Raw genomic sequence first — 15,321 nt, forward strand, 5'->3', positions numbered from 1 at the left:
TCTGATCGATTGCATGTTTTTCAGCGTAGCTCTTCTTCAATTTTATTGCCGTTGCTTCAGCTTTCTTCAAATCAGATGATAAACTGGTGATGTTTTCATTGAGTTCAGTAAGTTTTTTTTCGTACTCTGTTTTGATTGTGCACAGCTCCAATTTTTTTTCATTCAATTCAAAACAGATTTGCTGATTCTCGGATTTCAATGACACAATTTTGGCAATTAAATTGTTTTTTTCTTTCGTTGTCATTTCGAGTTTGGGTACCACGTTGGGTACGTTGTTACATTGAACTGTTTCCTTCGTCGTTTTTTCAACGGTCTCACCATGACTGCTACTACGTTCAGTTTTAATACCCAAATGTTGTTCAATTTCTTTTTCTGTTTTTATTTTAATAACACGTGCAACGGCATTCGATCGATACTTTTGTGGATCAGAAATAAAATTGTCCATTTCATCAACAGCTCGACGAAAATTGGAATTATTCCGGCATTTGTTCACGAATTTCTCCCGAAAAGTGACGTAATTTTCGATGTTTTTTTCTTCCACAAAACCACTGAAAAACAAGTTAACATTAAATTTCTTATATCAAAACATAAGCGAATGCATTTCAACTCACAATTGTTTTGTTCCAAAAAACAAAACACAAACATTATTTTTCGGAGTTTTTCCCATCTCAGGTGGTGTATCAACAATCTGTTGACGTAAATAAAAGAATGATAGATCAAAATAAATTATATGTATCAAACGCTATTTCAATCATATTTTGCCACTTACGCGTGCAGGCCAATAACAGGAATATCTTTGCTTTGCCCTGTTAAAATGCGATGGTCAAGCGATTTTAGTTTAAAATCATTAAATAAATGTTTTAAACCTAAATTTTACACTCACCAAACTAAATCTGAACCAGTTAATTTCTGATTTTTCTTTTCGACGTTTTTTTGCGACGCCACTTTGATATTAATATTCACAATTTCTTTTTCCATTTTTACGTTTCTTTTTGAGACGGTACTTTGATGCTTATGTTGACAAATTTCAACACCAAATGAGTGTGCATGGATGTTCATTTGTTCATTGTCATATAATACATATTAATTCTGCTATTAGTTTGAATCAAGTGCTATTACTTTTTTTTACTTCTATTAGTTGCTATTATTTTTTAGTGATTTCCCCCTTGACAGAATCTGAAACTTACCTTGCTTGAAGATAAAGTTCATAAATGGAATTTTTGTGCATTGATGTTTATAAACATGGCATCATTGCATCCAAACTTCAGAACTTTTGATGACGGCGATGAAAAACGGCAATACATCAATATCGATTATATGTTGAGTTTTTTGCGACTGTACGATAATGCCATTCCATAACGATTCGGTCGTGAAGTTTTAATTGTTATGCGTCACTTGTTGAATTCAGGAGCATCAATCACAACATCAGTAGGTTTCAAACAGCTATTCAAGGTAATATTTATTCATATTCTAAAAATCATATATACGAGGGTTGCTCCATAATTTTTTTTAAAAACATATATAACACAGTTGTTTTTTGTCGAAAATGGTTTTATTGTTTTTCAAAATATTCCCCGAGATGATCGATACACTTTTGCATTCGATGAAACCATTTGTCATAGCATTCGTGCCACTCCGAAACTGATATCTCCAAAACGTGTGTTTTGAACGCTTCAACTGCTTCTTCTGGTGTCGAAAATCGTTGACCACGTAGTTTTTTCTTCACGCTTGGGAACAAAAAAAAGTCATTGGGTGCCAGGTCAGGACTGTACGGTGGATGACCCATCAGTTCGATGTTTTGACCGGTCAAAAATCGAGTAGTTTGAAAAGATGTGTGAGAGCTCGCATTATCGTGATGAAGAATTATTTTGCGACGGTGGTTGTTTTTTCTTATTTCACCAAACACTTCGGGCAAACAAATGGTGGTATACCAATCAGAATTGACGGTCTTACGATCCTCTAGTGGAACGGTTGCCACATGACCACTTCTCCCGAAAAAACAGGCGACCATTCGCTTCGAAGTGCTTCTTGCTCGAACAACTTTCGTTGGGTTATCTTCATTTTGGAAGACCCATACAGTCGACTGCTGTTTCGTTTCGGGCTCATAGGCATATATCCACGATTCGTCACCAGTGACGATTTTATTAACGTCTTTTGAAGCACCACGATTGAATTTCTTGAGCATTTCTTTACACCAACTCACACGAGCCATTTTTTGTTCATCGGTCAATTTATGTGGGATCCAACGAGAGCAAATCTTTTTTACGGCTAAATGTTCATGCAAAATTGTATGTATGCTGTGGGATGAAATGCCCAAAGATGCCTCAATCTCACGGTAGGTCACATGACGATCTTCCATAATCAGTTTTCTGACAGCATCGATGTTTTGTGGCACAACAGCCGATTTTGGACGACCTGTATGAAACTCGTCTTTGAGCGAACTACGACCGCAACGGAATTCTCGGTACCAGTTATAAATTGTCTGAAGGTTTGGTGCTTCATTGCCAAAGGCCAAATGAAGTCGATCGAAACACTGTTGTTGAGATAATTTACTTCGAAAATCGTAGTAAATCATTTTACGAAAATCTTCACGTGTAAAATTCATTTTTTTGTTGAGTCGCAGTTTACCAGTCACTGTAAACAATACAAATAGCGTTCGTACGACAAAAGGTTCAGGGCACGAATACATACCAAAACATCAAACTTTACGAATATGACAATGGTTTACATCGGGCAACACTATAAGTACCATTTTAAAAAAAATTATGGAGCAACCTACGTAATATGCACGATCTTCTAATTTTTCGAATATAAATTTCTTAAACTTGTATAGAAGATCATAACATATGTTGCATAAGTTTTGTGAGTGAATTCTGGCGTTTATTGCGCTTCATAAATAAAATCAAAAACGCCAACCAATGCACACAGGAGACTTAAGGGGACTCCTACTCTACTATCAAACTCAATTCGACGAAATAAATCCATTCGCAATGGCGTACAAATTGGATTTACGAAAGAGTGTCTCAAATGGTTTTGGCATGCCAAGTTCAAAACAAATTCTGCATGTGTCTAAAGATGAACCAATCTGTCTTCGAACTATGTATAGAGTTTCATGGACATAGTATGAAAATGAGGATTCTAGAAAAAGCCAAAAGTACGGTCGTATGGGACGTTTTGACTATCGGGTGACTATGATTATTGTCAACTATATAGTTAGGTGTTGCAGTTAACCATAGCTTACTTTATAATTGATTGAAGTTAACAAAATTTAACTAACAAGGATACATAACTATGGGTTGGAGCTTTGAGCCAAACGGAATATACCATGGTGAAGGTCTGGGCCATACTAACTCCACGCTATATGCAGTTTTTCCTAATGGGAGTGATTTTTTTTCGCTGCATTCTTTGGTAGTTTTCATAGAAGGCATTTGGATGAATTTTAAAAACAACTTGCCGATTATTTCTCCCACCTGCAAATTCGTATTAGGGGTTTTTTTGGCACGAGAAAGCCGAATCTGGCCTTTATTTAGCGATACAATTACGTTGAAATACACTTTCCCTACAAAAATTAACTTTTTTTGAGAAAATTCCATCATTGTGTACTAATAATGCTACATCTATTCAAAGATTGTAGGTTTTTGGTAGCTAGAAACATTTATAAATCAAGAGAAAATGAAACGATTTACATTCGTAGGAAAATCAACTTTTCAAACTGTTCTAACTACTCAATTCGATTCATTTTGATTCAATAAGCAATTCTAATGCCACTTGAAAATATTATGGTTTCGCGATTTTCATACAGACATAGTGACTGATTTGAATGTATTCTTTCAACTCTCAATAATTCGAATGCACATTTTCTTTGTTCATTTTCATTATTTGGGAGTGTGTATTGGGGGGTTTTTGGCACGAGAAACTTGAATTCGACCTTTATTTTGTGATACACTGACAGTAGAAACCGGGGAACATAACCCGTTTTTATTTTATATTTAAATTTATTCAAACTTTCAGAATATTATTTTGTTTTTTCGGAAAAAACATTCTGTGCAAATCTTCATGTCATTACAACATCAAACAGGCTAGGGGAAAATGACTCGTTGTAAGTTCATAAGTATCTGTAAGTTTCACAAGTTCGCGTAAGAACTCCTGAGTTCTACATACATTTTTGTAAGTTCGTCTAAGTTTTACGTAAGTTCCTATAGATTACTAGTAAGTTTTTCAACGTCAATTGAAAATCGCAGAATGTTGTGAATGGTAATAAATGTTAGTCATGTCGAATCAGATATGTCGAGAAAGTTTTTGGTGAAAAAATACCAAGAAATATAAATTCGTCTAATTAGACGTCATTTTTGAAAGAGTCGATTTTGATAGTGAATAATCAGTAATAAGTATGAGTGTTGAGAGCGATGCTTCAATATCAAAATCAGGTCTTTTAAGGATGATGTCCAATTTACAAGTTCGTGTAAGTTTTTCTTACAATTCTATAGCTTTCGTCGAACTTAGTATATCGATAAGTAGTCATTTTCCCCTAGTAAAATGGGATGCAAGGAAGCTCCGAGAGAAAAAAGATAGAGAAAAACGGTGGGAGGATAAGGTACGTCAGTAATTGTGAGAGTTTTTAATGGAAAAGCGTGACTTATACAAAAACATTTTTTTCTCCTGATTCAGGCATTTTTTACGAGTTTTTTTTTTGCATTATCTCCGTCTCAAGTTTCGTCAATTTCAATTTCTATGATTGTAACTTCTGTCATTTTACTATGAAAAATTCTTACTTAACGAATTTTTTTTCACAAATTGCTTCAAGCTATATCGTTACCATAACGCAAAAGCGCCAGTCAATATTCCAACACAATTTTGTCGATAAACTTTTTCTAGTACATCTTCGTAGGTTTTTGAACGCAATTTTCGATTATAATTATTGATATTAAACATCCCGTTGATTTTTTGATGGATTCAATTCATTTAATTTCAAAGTTCGACACCAACTACAATGATCACTTCCTTCGTAGAAGGCTTACTTTCATATAGCGTTGCTCGTCTGAACAAAATACAATTTACATGTTTTTATCTAACATCTGATTTCTCATAAAGCACCAAAGTTCTTACAATGTGTATGCAAGTTTAATTCTTGCGCCTATATTTCAAAACGAATGTGGGTCATACATTCTAATCATATGAAAAACATCTGTTGAAGCCATCGAAACTCATCCAATATAAATTGTACTTCCGTTTAACGGGGCGTTTCAGGAACTTGAGAAGTTTCAACGAGTTTTCGTGCTTAAAAATGCTTTCAGACGTTTTTTTTTAAATGCAAAACGATTTTTTCAAGTGTATTGTATATTTATGAGTAGAAATCACGCAATTCAATTTATATTTTATTGTACATTTACACTCAATGTGTCTTTGGTATTTGTTTATATCTATTATAAATCAATATGAATACAAGACGAAATGCATTCAATAGCCAAAAAAACATAGTTTTGATTTATTTTCCCAAGTTTACAGAACATTTTCAACGTCTAAATGTTAAATATTTTCATTTGTTGCATGATAAATCTGTACAAATTGAGTGATGTGAAGATAAAAGAAAATATGTAATTTCCATTTTTTTATATATATTCCAGTAAAATCTGTTTCAATCGAACACAACACTATTTCTCAGTAATCCTCACGAGTATTTACAACTCCTTTAAATTGATTGATAGGTTATTATAATATTCATACAGAATAATTTCCATTTGCCACATTTCAATTGAATGCATTTTATTTCACCGCGGTGAGTCATCGAAACGGATAGACACATAGTAGAAAACTCGTTTAGATTAACGCAGAGCATTTGAATAAAATATATCTACTGAACTGCAATCAATGCATTTGCAATGGATTGAAAAGAAATATTTGCGTGGCTTTTTACCCGAAGACAAAGAACATCTTCGATATCTATGAGGTAGATAGAAACAGAACAAGTGACCTGTATACGGATATATACCAATATTTACAAGAATAAAGCTCAATAGTGCAAATTTTGTGAGTTTCAACCAAATACAGACAACTTGACTCTTGATTATATCGGTACATTGTGAATTCAGGTTTTAAATATTTGTTATGCATACACAAAATATTGTGTCAAGTATACCAAAACCAAAAACTTTAAACGACTCATCAACACTTTCGAATAAACTCAAATTTATTTATGACATGCAATAAATCGCAATAAATACTTATTTATGGTTTTGTCTGACAACTTACACTTATTAATGTTATTTTGCTTTTCATATGTTACACACCATCTGCCAAAGATTTCAAGTTCGACGAACTTGAATCAAATGGAATAATATTTCATCGTTTCTACTTCTAGAATAATATGATTTCTATTGCAACATGAAAATTGGATTCGAATTGAATTCATTTATTTTGTTCCATTTTAAATATATCGATAAAAATAATTTCATACTCGCTTTTTTCCTCCCATACTCTCTTTATATTTTATTCTGTGCGATCGGCAATCTAACTTTTATTGGATTTCAACAGCTTCTTCGGCAAAATATTTTCATTCAGTTTTTCCGATGGCCTGAAATCGATTTGAAACATCATAAAATTGAGTCGACATCAAGCAAACGTTTTTTTAAATGCACATTTTCCTTTGAAAACACTTCAACTTTATTGAACTACTTAAAAAACAATAGTACTTAACAATTTGATTTTATACGTTTCTCAAATGGGATGTATATTCGAATGTCCGCACATGTGAAAGTCGAAACTGAGGACTAGGTTTAAATAATTGTACCAAAAATGTACTTAATTGTACCGCAATTTATTTTTAATTGTACCTTACTCGTTTGGCTAATATTTGAGGTTCAAATTTCGGGGTACTTCAATTTGCCGGTCAACTAGCCAAAATAAAACTCAAAGATATTTTTTAAATTTTTATGGCTGATAATAATTGTACCTTATACATTCTTATATACATCGTCTTATTTTATTTTCATTGCCTAGTTCATTGCTAGGCTCATTGTATCAATTTGTCTAGCAATTTGTATTGTCTACAAAATGGAAAAAATAACGAGAGAGTGGGAGAATTTAATTTTTTTTGTGGGGTATGATGTGCCAGAGTTTTTGAAACATTTGCTTTGGAAATGTGGCTACGATTCGATGATCAGTGTCAAAGAAATTTCAAGTGTTACAATTCATAAACTTGAAATATACTAGGAAATATACATTCAAAAGAATAAAACAAATTATGGGCAGATCTGAAGATTTTTTTGAAAATGATAGTGGTCTTAATGATAATAAGGAGGAAGATATCTTTGAATTTTTACCAGTTATCGACAAATTTTATTAAGTTTTCGGAATGACATTGATGCATTTAACAAGGCAATTCGAAGCTACAAATGACATTGATATGTCATCAATTAGAGCATCTATTGCAGAGCCATCGGAATACTCTGTCATTTTATCAGAACTCATCAAAACAGCCAAAAATAACATGGTATAAATAGAATAACACATATCATATACACGATGTTCTATTTCCGATGTTCTAAAAGTTCGTATTTACAAAACACGAGGTTCTAAACACAGATGGCACTGCAATATTATAAGAATACATAACATTTGTAACTAGCTTCATACTTGTTAAGTATCTGTCATATATGAAACAACATTAGTTTTGTAGATGCATTGACGTTATGTTTTAAGCAAGTCTTATAAATATTACGATTACATAGTATTTAAATAAAAAAAAATGAATTTTACAAATAAAGAAAAAAATACAATTTTTCATAGTGAAATTCAGTTAATTTTTTCTTTGGTGGTGCTGGTGGTGGTGGTGGTCTTGAAAATTCTGATGTTTTGGGACGAATTTTTTGCTTTCGTGCGGCTGGTATTGGCGGTGGCATTTTTCGAGAATTGGTTTGTTGTTAAAAATAAATTGGTGTATCAACTCGTGGATATATTAAATAATTACACACTAATAGCTGTTTCAACAATATTACGAATATAATCATACTTAAATTTACGGCTTCATAGAAAATCGTGCTTGTGAAACACGATGTTCCGCAAACATAAATAAAGGACTACCATAATAAAAAACTAATATACAGTAAAAAAAAATTCATATTTATAATAAATCAAAGTGAAAAAATGTCAGATATGGAACAAGAAGACGTTTCAGCGGAGGAGGGACCATCCAGTGGTGTACCAAAGCCACCGAGAAAAATTTCTAAAAAATCGAAAGATGAAATTATGAAACGGTGGTTAATTGAGGATCCAAATGGTCTTTCATTGCATTCATATTACGTAAATGCAATTTTTGGTGTAGTTGCCGTTGAATATTGATAAGCCCTAGAATACGGTATCATATACACGATCCTCTAGTATTTATTTGATATTTTTCAAACATTCAACATGAATAATATACTTGAACTTCGTAAAATATATACACGAACATCACGACAAACCAATGAAATATATAATTATCTACATTACTAACTATATACGAACTTCAAATATTTAATCAATATAAATGCACATGCTAGAATTAAATAGAGTACAAACACGAATATCTATTCTGAAAAAAAAAATTAAACTAAAATTTTTCAAAAATATAACAGGTATCCATTTTGAAATATTACCAAATTAAGGTTGATATCAGTCCATTCATAATATTAATATGTAATCATCATTTTTCATATTACACTACAAAATGATCGATATTGAGATATATATTACATTGTCTATTCTTGTCGGATTACTAGAAGTTTTTGAAATAAATACACGATGTTCTAAAATGGAGTCAATGTTTATAATCCATATGGTAGAACTTCGTGCCTATGTTACACGAACATCCAATTTATAAATTATTATGAACATGATATATACCTGATAATATTCTAACATTTAATATAATATAGTAGTTTAATTTGATTTTTTTTTCTAAAAACATAACAGGTATGTATCTGGACATTTACCTGATACCACACCTCGAATATATCAGCCGATGCGATGCCTGCAATCTTGGTTACGTTGCTATTTACTGGCATGTGGAAAGCGCAAAGCACAGCTTGATACGCGGTTCGAAAAAAAACAAATCAAGCCAAAAACTGACGCTTTATGGCAGGGTATTGTTGACGCAAATTCTGGTTCGGTGAATGCCGTAGAAGTATTAGAAGAAACAGCAACATCTTCTCAAATTTATGGATATATCGGATTAAAATTATTGCCGTGGTTTGCCGCTGAAAACCAAAAACTTTCATCAACATCGCAAAAGGTTGAATTTGAACGGCAGCTTCCACGTCAACCACCGGAAATTTTAATTCCTGAAGTTTAGAAATTTTTTGTTTCGGTAAGTTTTGTTTATATTTTACATTAAATAATATTGTCTATTATTGTCCAATTACTAGAAGTTCGTATATTATACACACGATCTTCTATCTTATAGGGGTACGATTTTTGATTCTTGAAAATATGTCAAAATCGAACCACTCTAATGGTCAGTGGTAAGTTTATCCAATCAAAACGTGTACTAAATACACGATCTTCTATAAACAATTTTTTGGGGAAAATAAAAACCGTGTATTGCATACACGATGTTCTTTATGCAATATTTTAAAAAATTATTTTTCGAAAATTAGGATTATTTTGTTTCGATTTTTGGAATTTACCCAATTTGAAACTAAAAAGATTGGCAGCACAAATTGGAACCGCATGCTTGAAGACAGCGATGATGATGGAGAAAATCAAATTCAAATGATGAGTCGTACTGAATACGCAAAACAGAATCCAAGGGGGAAATCACTCCAAATATTACTTTTCTATTTATTGATATTGCATAATATTAGTTTCTTTTGGATGTATTTTTTTTTCTTGCTTCTATTATTTTTTATTGTATGCTATTAGTTTCAAAACACTCTATTACTTTTATAAATATGATAGAAACGTATAAATGTGACACATTATAAACAGTATAGATTTGTAAACCTACATCGAAGTACCTTTTTCTCTGTTTATCAAAATGAAAAACATATTTTGGGATCGAATTGAATTAGATTTGGATATAGATTTACCAAATTTCATTAAAAATGCGTTTCAGTAAGTTTCAATTTTTGTGTATTTGTAAATATAATAGGGATTTATAAGTTCATATTTATTTTTAGTTTATGCCATCTCGATGACGCCATGCTTTTCAAAGATCTCAATACTGATGATGTATTGGAGGTTGAAAATTTCGTTAGGGAAAGGCTGCCGTCAATTTTGAAATCGAAAAAAGATTTTGATACTTCCGAAAGCAATATGGTGAATTTTTTTGGAGAGACATATGCATCTCATCCAAGTGATTTCAAATTCGTACTTGGCGATAAAAAACTAATTAATCTTGTGATTGCATACATAAAAAAAACTGTCGACGAAGGAAATATCAACTATTTCAAATCAAACCCAATCAATCAAAAAGAAAAAATTTCCAATACCGATGATGCGAAACAAACATACTATTTTCTCAACAAACTCACTGCAACGGCCGATCAAAATTCTAAACGGAATAGAGCCGGCTACAGATATGATAAGGAAACGAAAAATTTTGCCTCTTATTTGCGTATGATTATGGGCCCATTGGCATACGAAACTCTTCAAAAAAATTTGAAATGTGCACTACCATCACTCCCATCAACCAATCGTTACATATCGTCGTCATATTGTAGAATTTTTGAAGGTATTCCTCGTACAGAAGAACTTTTTGTTTATTTGACTAGTCGAAACTTGCCATTAATGGTTTCATTGTCGGAAGATGCCACGAGAATTATTGGTCGTGTACAATATGATTCAACCACAAACCAATTAATTGGATTTGGATTACCAATAAATAAACAAAACGCTATGCCGGTTCCTTTTGCCTTTCCAGCGAGAAATGCAAATGAAATTTTATCGCATTTTTCCAACACAAATTCATCAACACAATTTCTGAATGTCATGATGGCACAGCCATTAGCTAATGTGGCCCCGTTTTGTCTTTTAGTCTACGGTTCTAACAACAAATTCACTACAAGAGATGTTATCAATAGGTGGAAATACATCGTCGATGCTCTGAAACAAACAAATATCGAAGTAATATCAATTTCAACAGACTCAGATCCACGATATAATGGGGCTATGAGACGGTGTTCACAATTGGGTGCAGCCTTACCAATTAACGGCATCAAAAACCAATCTTGGCCGTTTTATATTCAAGACATAATTCACATCGCAACGAAATTACGGAATTTTTTCCTTAGGACAGTTTTTAACATGCGGATTATACCATTTGGCAATCGCTTCATCACATTACAGCATTTGATATTTATTTTGGCAAATTTCAGAAAGGATTTGCATGAATTAACTGCGTCAATTTTGAATCCGACAGACAGACAAAATTTCTCATCAGTTCAGCATATGTACGATAGAAAAGTAATCAACTTATTGAAATCTGAAGTGGATGAGAGCGAGGCCACAGTACTTTTCCTGGAAATGATTCGAGATATCACGGAAAGTTTTATGGATACAACATTATCGCCATTGGAACGTGTACGAAAAATATGGTATCCAATATTTGTTATTCGAATATGGAAGAATTTCATTTCAAAAAGTAAAAATTACAATTTGAAAGATAATTTCCTTTCAACAAATTGCCATTCTTGTATCGAGATAAATGCACACAGCCTGATTGAAATGATGTCATACTTAAAAGAAGCCAAGAGAGAAGAATTGTTTTTGCCAAATTTATTGGGTAGCCAGCAGTGCGAGTCAACTTTTCGTCAGTTACGATCACTAACAACTACTTACTCAACTGTGACCAATTGTACTGTGAAAGAAGCACTGTCGCGAATAAGCAAAATACAACTTCAAAATGCAGTCATTCATTCAACATCACCAAATTTCACGTTTCCCAGAATGGCAAAGGAAAACGGACCCACGAACGAACATAAACTACCATCAAAGAAAGAGATCTCTGATATCATTGCACAATGTAAATGTGACGCATTAAATACAGCATATGAATTCAATTTATTGTCAGCAAAATCAACAGCAAAAAAGAAAAATGAGGCAACGTCTTTCCAAATCAAGCAATATTCTCCCAAAGGAACCAAATCAAAATCTACTTCATTACTGCCAATTGAACCCAAGACAAAAACACTTACCGCATCTGATTTCAAAAATATCGCATTAAAGAACTATGCCGAGAAAAAGTGTGAACCAATTACAGAACGGAGTCCATACGTTGAATTTGTCTTCGATTCAAAGCGTATTGTCGTGAAAAAAACATCACTTTGTTGGCTCTTACAAAGTGATATACAAAAACTGAGTAATGACCGACTGCTTAGAGTTCGAACCAAAGCTGATCCCAATAAAGTAAACAACGAGCCGAAATCAAAACAAACCAAGAAGCGTACAGTAAACAAGAGAAAAAAAATCATATCCTCAACGTATGCAGCAATCAAGTATTGAGAAAAATAACAAGAACATTTATATTTGCACATTGGTTTTAATTCGATCTTTGTTAATATGTTTCATATCAAATAAATGCGAAATAATTCTAAGAATTTATTTTCTTTGGTAGATATTTTTGGTATGTATTATGTGTAAATAGGAATGAATGCGAGGAACAAGAAATTTGAACTTAAAAAAACAAACAAAAATTCTAACGCTAAAGATAAAATAAAATTAAAGTTTTTGATTTGGTTTAACGCAAGGTTTAACGAAAAATTATATACGGAACTGAATATTTAAATGTGTTTGTGAAAAAAACTGTACATGTGAATGAATATTTGTTATGTATTGATAAAAATTCTCGTCGAAATCTCCATAACATCTTCGGTTTGAATCGATGCACCAATGTCAAACGTATTTCCTTGCGTATTTCAGTATTTCACTTGTCGTTCACAGAGTCTCATCGAAGTCCATATTTATGTTTTGAAATTGTGATAAATATTGAGTTGTGTTTAAAATATCCTCCGATGAAATGTCGCAAACTGAATTGAAATGACTATACTATTCTTCGAAGATCAAAATATTCACTCCGTACATTTCTTTCGCGGCTTTCAATGTTTCAGCGCCACCCCAATAAACGAATTCCAATGGCAGATAGTGATTCAAAATGTTTTTACATTCGCTGTCCAAATCTGTGATTGTTTTTGGATTAATATCTTCATAAACACGACCTTGAAGTTCAAACTTGAATGAGGAATAATTATCGGAAATATATTTGAATACGTCTGCTCGCAATTTCTTGGTTGCTTGTTTGTGCTCATCGCTGTCTATTTTTAGCCAAAAAAGTTGATGAACTAACGAACCGAACAAACAATTTCCATTGCCATCAATTTTCGCAATTTTCAGTGATTTTGGTCCATCCAAATTGAAGAAAATTTCTTTTGTTTCATCATTGTGTGTTAGTGTTGTCGCTAACATTTTTGTAACTTGTGTGGAAACTTGATTCAACATCAAATCGTTTGAAATAGTGACGTTCTGTGATCCAATGACTTCGACATCAACGTATTCAATAGAAAAATTGTGCTTAAGTGCGAGATTTTGATCATTCAATTCCAATGAAATGTGGTTTTCTGTAACATGAGGTTCTTCTCTATTATTCACAGCATTATCAGTATTATCAGCACTATCAGCATCTTCAGCAACTTGATTTTTGTCATTCGGCACTACCACATTTTGGTCATTATGGCTCTCATTTGCTTGCTCATTTGTCGTTGGATGTGACTTTATTTTATGGACATTTTTCAAATGTGTCCCGAAATTCGAAAGAACCCAAAATGTCGAGCCTTTGCCATCTTTATAAAACACTCGTTTACCTTTCAGTTTGCGTTTGGTAGTTTTATCGTTTTCACATATAACACAGAAAACTTCGGCAAGAACCATTTCGTTAGTTATTTTTACGGAAACGTTTTTTTGGCCAACACTTTGTATTAATGGAGTATCGATGTCGAATAATTTCATATAAGTTTTCAATCTTGCAAGCAAATCAGCTGACAAGCGCTTACATGCATCATCATTATCATCATCATGATTGGATGTGTGTTGATCAATTTTGATTTTGTTTGGTTTTTCACGATCCGGCTTTGATCTAAATCGTCGCATGAACTTCGTACCCTTTTCATTTTGTTGCTTAATTATATGATCACGCACAATTCGAATTAATTTTTTGTCACCAATTTCAAAACGAAAATTTGATGGATCAGATTCATATGTTTCGCCAAAATACTCGAGCAGTTCGTGATCATGAATTTCCAATTTCTTTTCTTCGATTTTCAATCCAATTTCTCGTACAGATTGTTCAATTTCATTGATATCGTCGTCAGTAAGATTTGCGAAATTTAAGCGGTTACTCATATTGGCTCGACTGAAAAAAATATTGTAGTAAAAATTACTCAATTTTACCTAAAAATGAAATCACTTTTATTCCTGAAAACTTACTCGAAAGCATTTTTTATAAAAAATGGAATGTCAAAAACTAAATCGGATTCGATTATATTCCAAAAGCCTTGAGCACTAGCCATTATGGATCAAAGTAAACAGTGAAATGTGCCAAACTTTAACTTACAAACGGTCAAGTGCAAGCAAGAGTGCAAGTGTGTATTCAATGGTATTCAAAATTGTGTGTATTAGTGTAAACATAAACCGATCTTGACACAAACTTTTGACAACTAACCGAGTGTTGACATTTGCATGAATTTTGACAATTGTAATATAAAACGGAAATATATGATTTGAAAATTTGAATATCATTTATAAATTATTTGTTTACAAGTAGAAAAAATTAAACTTTCTTCTATTTATTTAATTTCTTGAAACATGTGATGTCAAGCGTGATGTACATAATTTTTTTGAACATTTTTCATTGCAATAAATTACTTTTGTTTTGATTTTAAATATTCTTCAAGTATTTCTGGACAATACAAGTTTTCTTCTTTCTCCCAAGTATCGTATTCTGGGCCGAATCCTTTCCAATGAACAAGATAAAATCGTGTTTTGCCTTTCAATTTGTCAGAAAGGATCTTGTCCACTTCAAATACATCTTCATTGTCAGACTCTTTTTCAACATTCGGCTTGGAAGTAGCAAGTGCACTAGATTGTAGTTGTTTAATGCGTGCTGCCAATATTTTATTCTCAGACATCAAGTCTCTAGTAGTTTTCTCTAGGGGGAAAGAACAAAATTTATTGAATTTTTATTTGGGGTTATTGCACGAGTATTAACATCTATTTACCGTATTGAACGATATTTACCGTATTGAACGATATTTACCGTATTGAACGATATTTACCGTATTGAACGATATTTAC

At 32.5% G+C, this 15,321-nt stretch overlaps 1 protein-coding gene across 1 annotated transcript; it reads right to left on the reverse strand.

Annotated features, from left to right (window-relative positions):
• Window positions 1-318: 318 nt before the first annotated feature.
• Window positions 319-978, reverse strand: LOC116349630 (putative oxidoreductase GLYR1 homolog; the record flags this gene model as incomplete). The annotated part of the gene is made up of 4 exons (XM_031781167.1): window positions 884-978; window positions 770-806; window positions 612-688; window positions 319-548 (listed from the first exon to the last, which is right to left on the reverse strand). Coding segments are annotated over exons 1-4 (439 nt in total), but the record flags the coding sequence as incomplete, so codon positions are not given.
• Between the last annotated feature and the right edge of the window lie 14,343 nt (window positions 979-15,321).

The sequence above is a fragment of the Contarinia nasturtii genome, unplaced genomic scaffold (genome assembly GCF_009176525.2).
Source record: "Contarinia nasturtii isolate CC-2019 unplaced genomic scaffold, AAFC_CNas_1.1 Cnas_scaffold_2990, whole genome shotgun sequence".
NCBI classification, from domain to species: Eukaryota; Metazoa; Arthropoda; class Insecta; order Diptera; family Cecidomyiidae; genus Contarinia; species Contarinia nasturtii.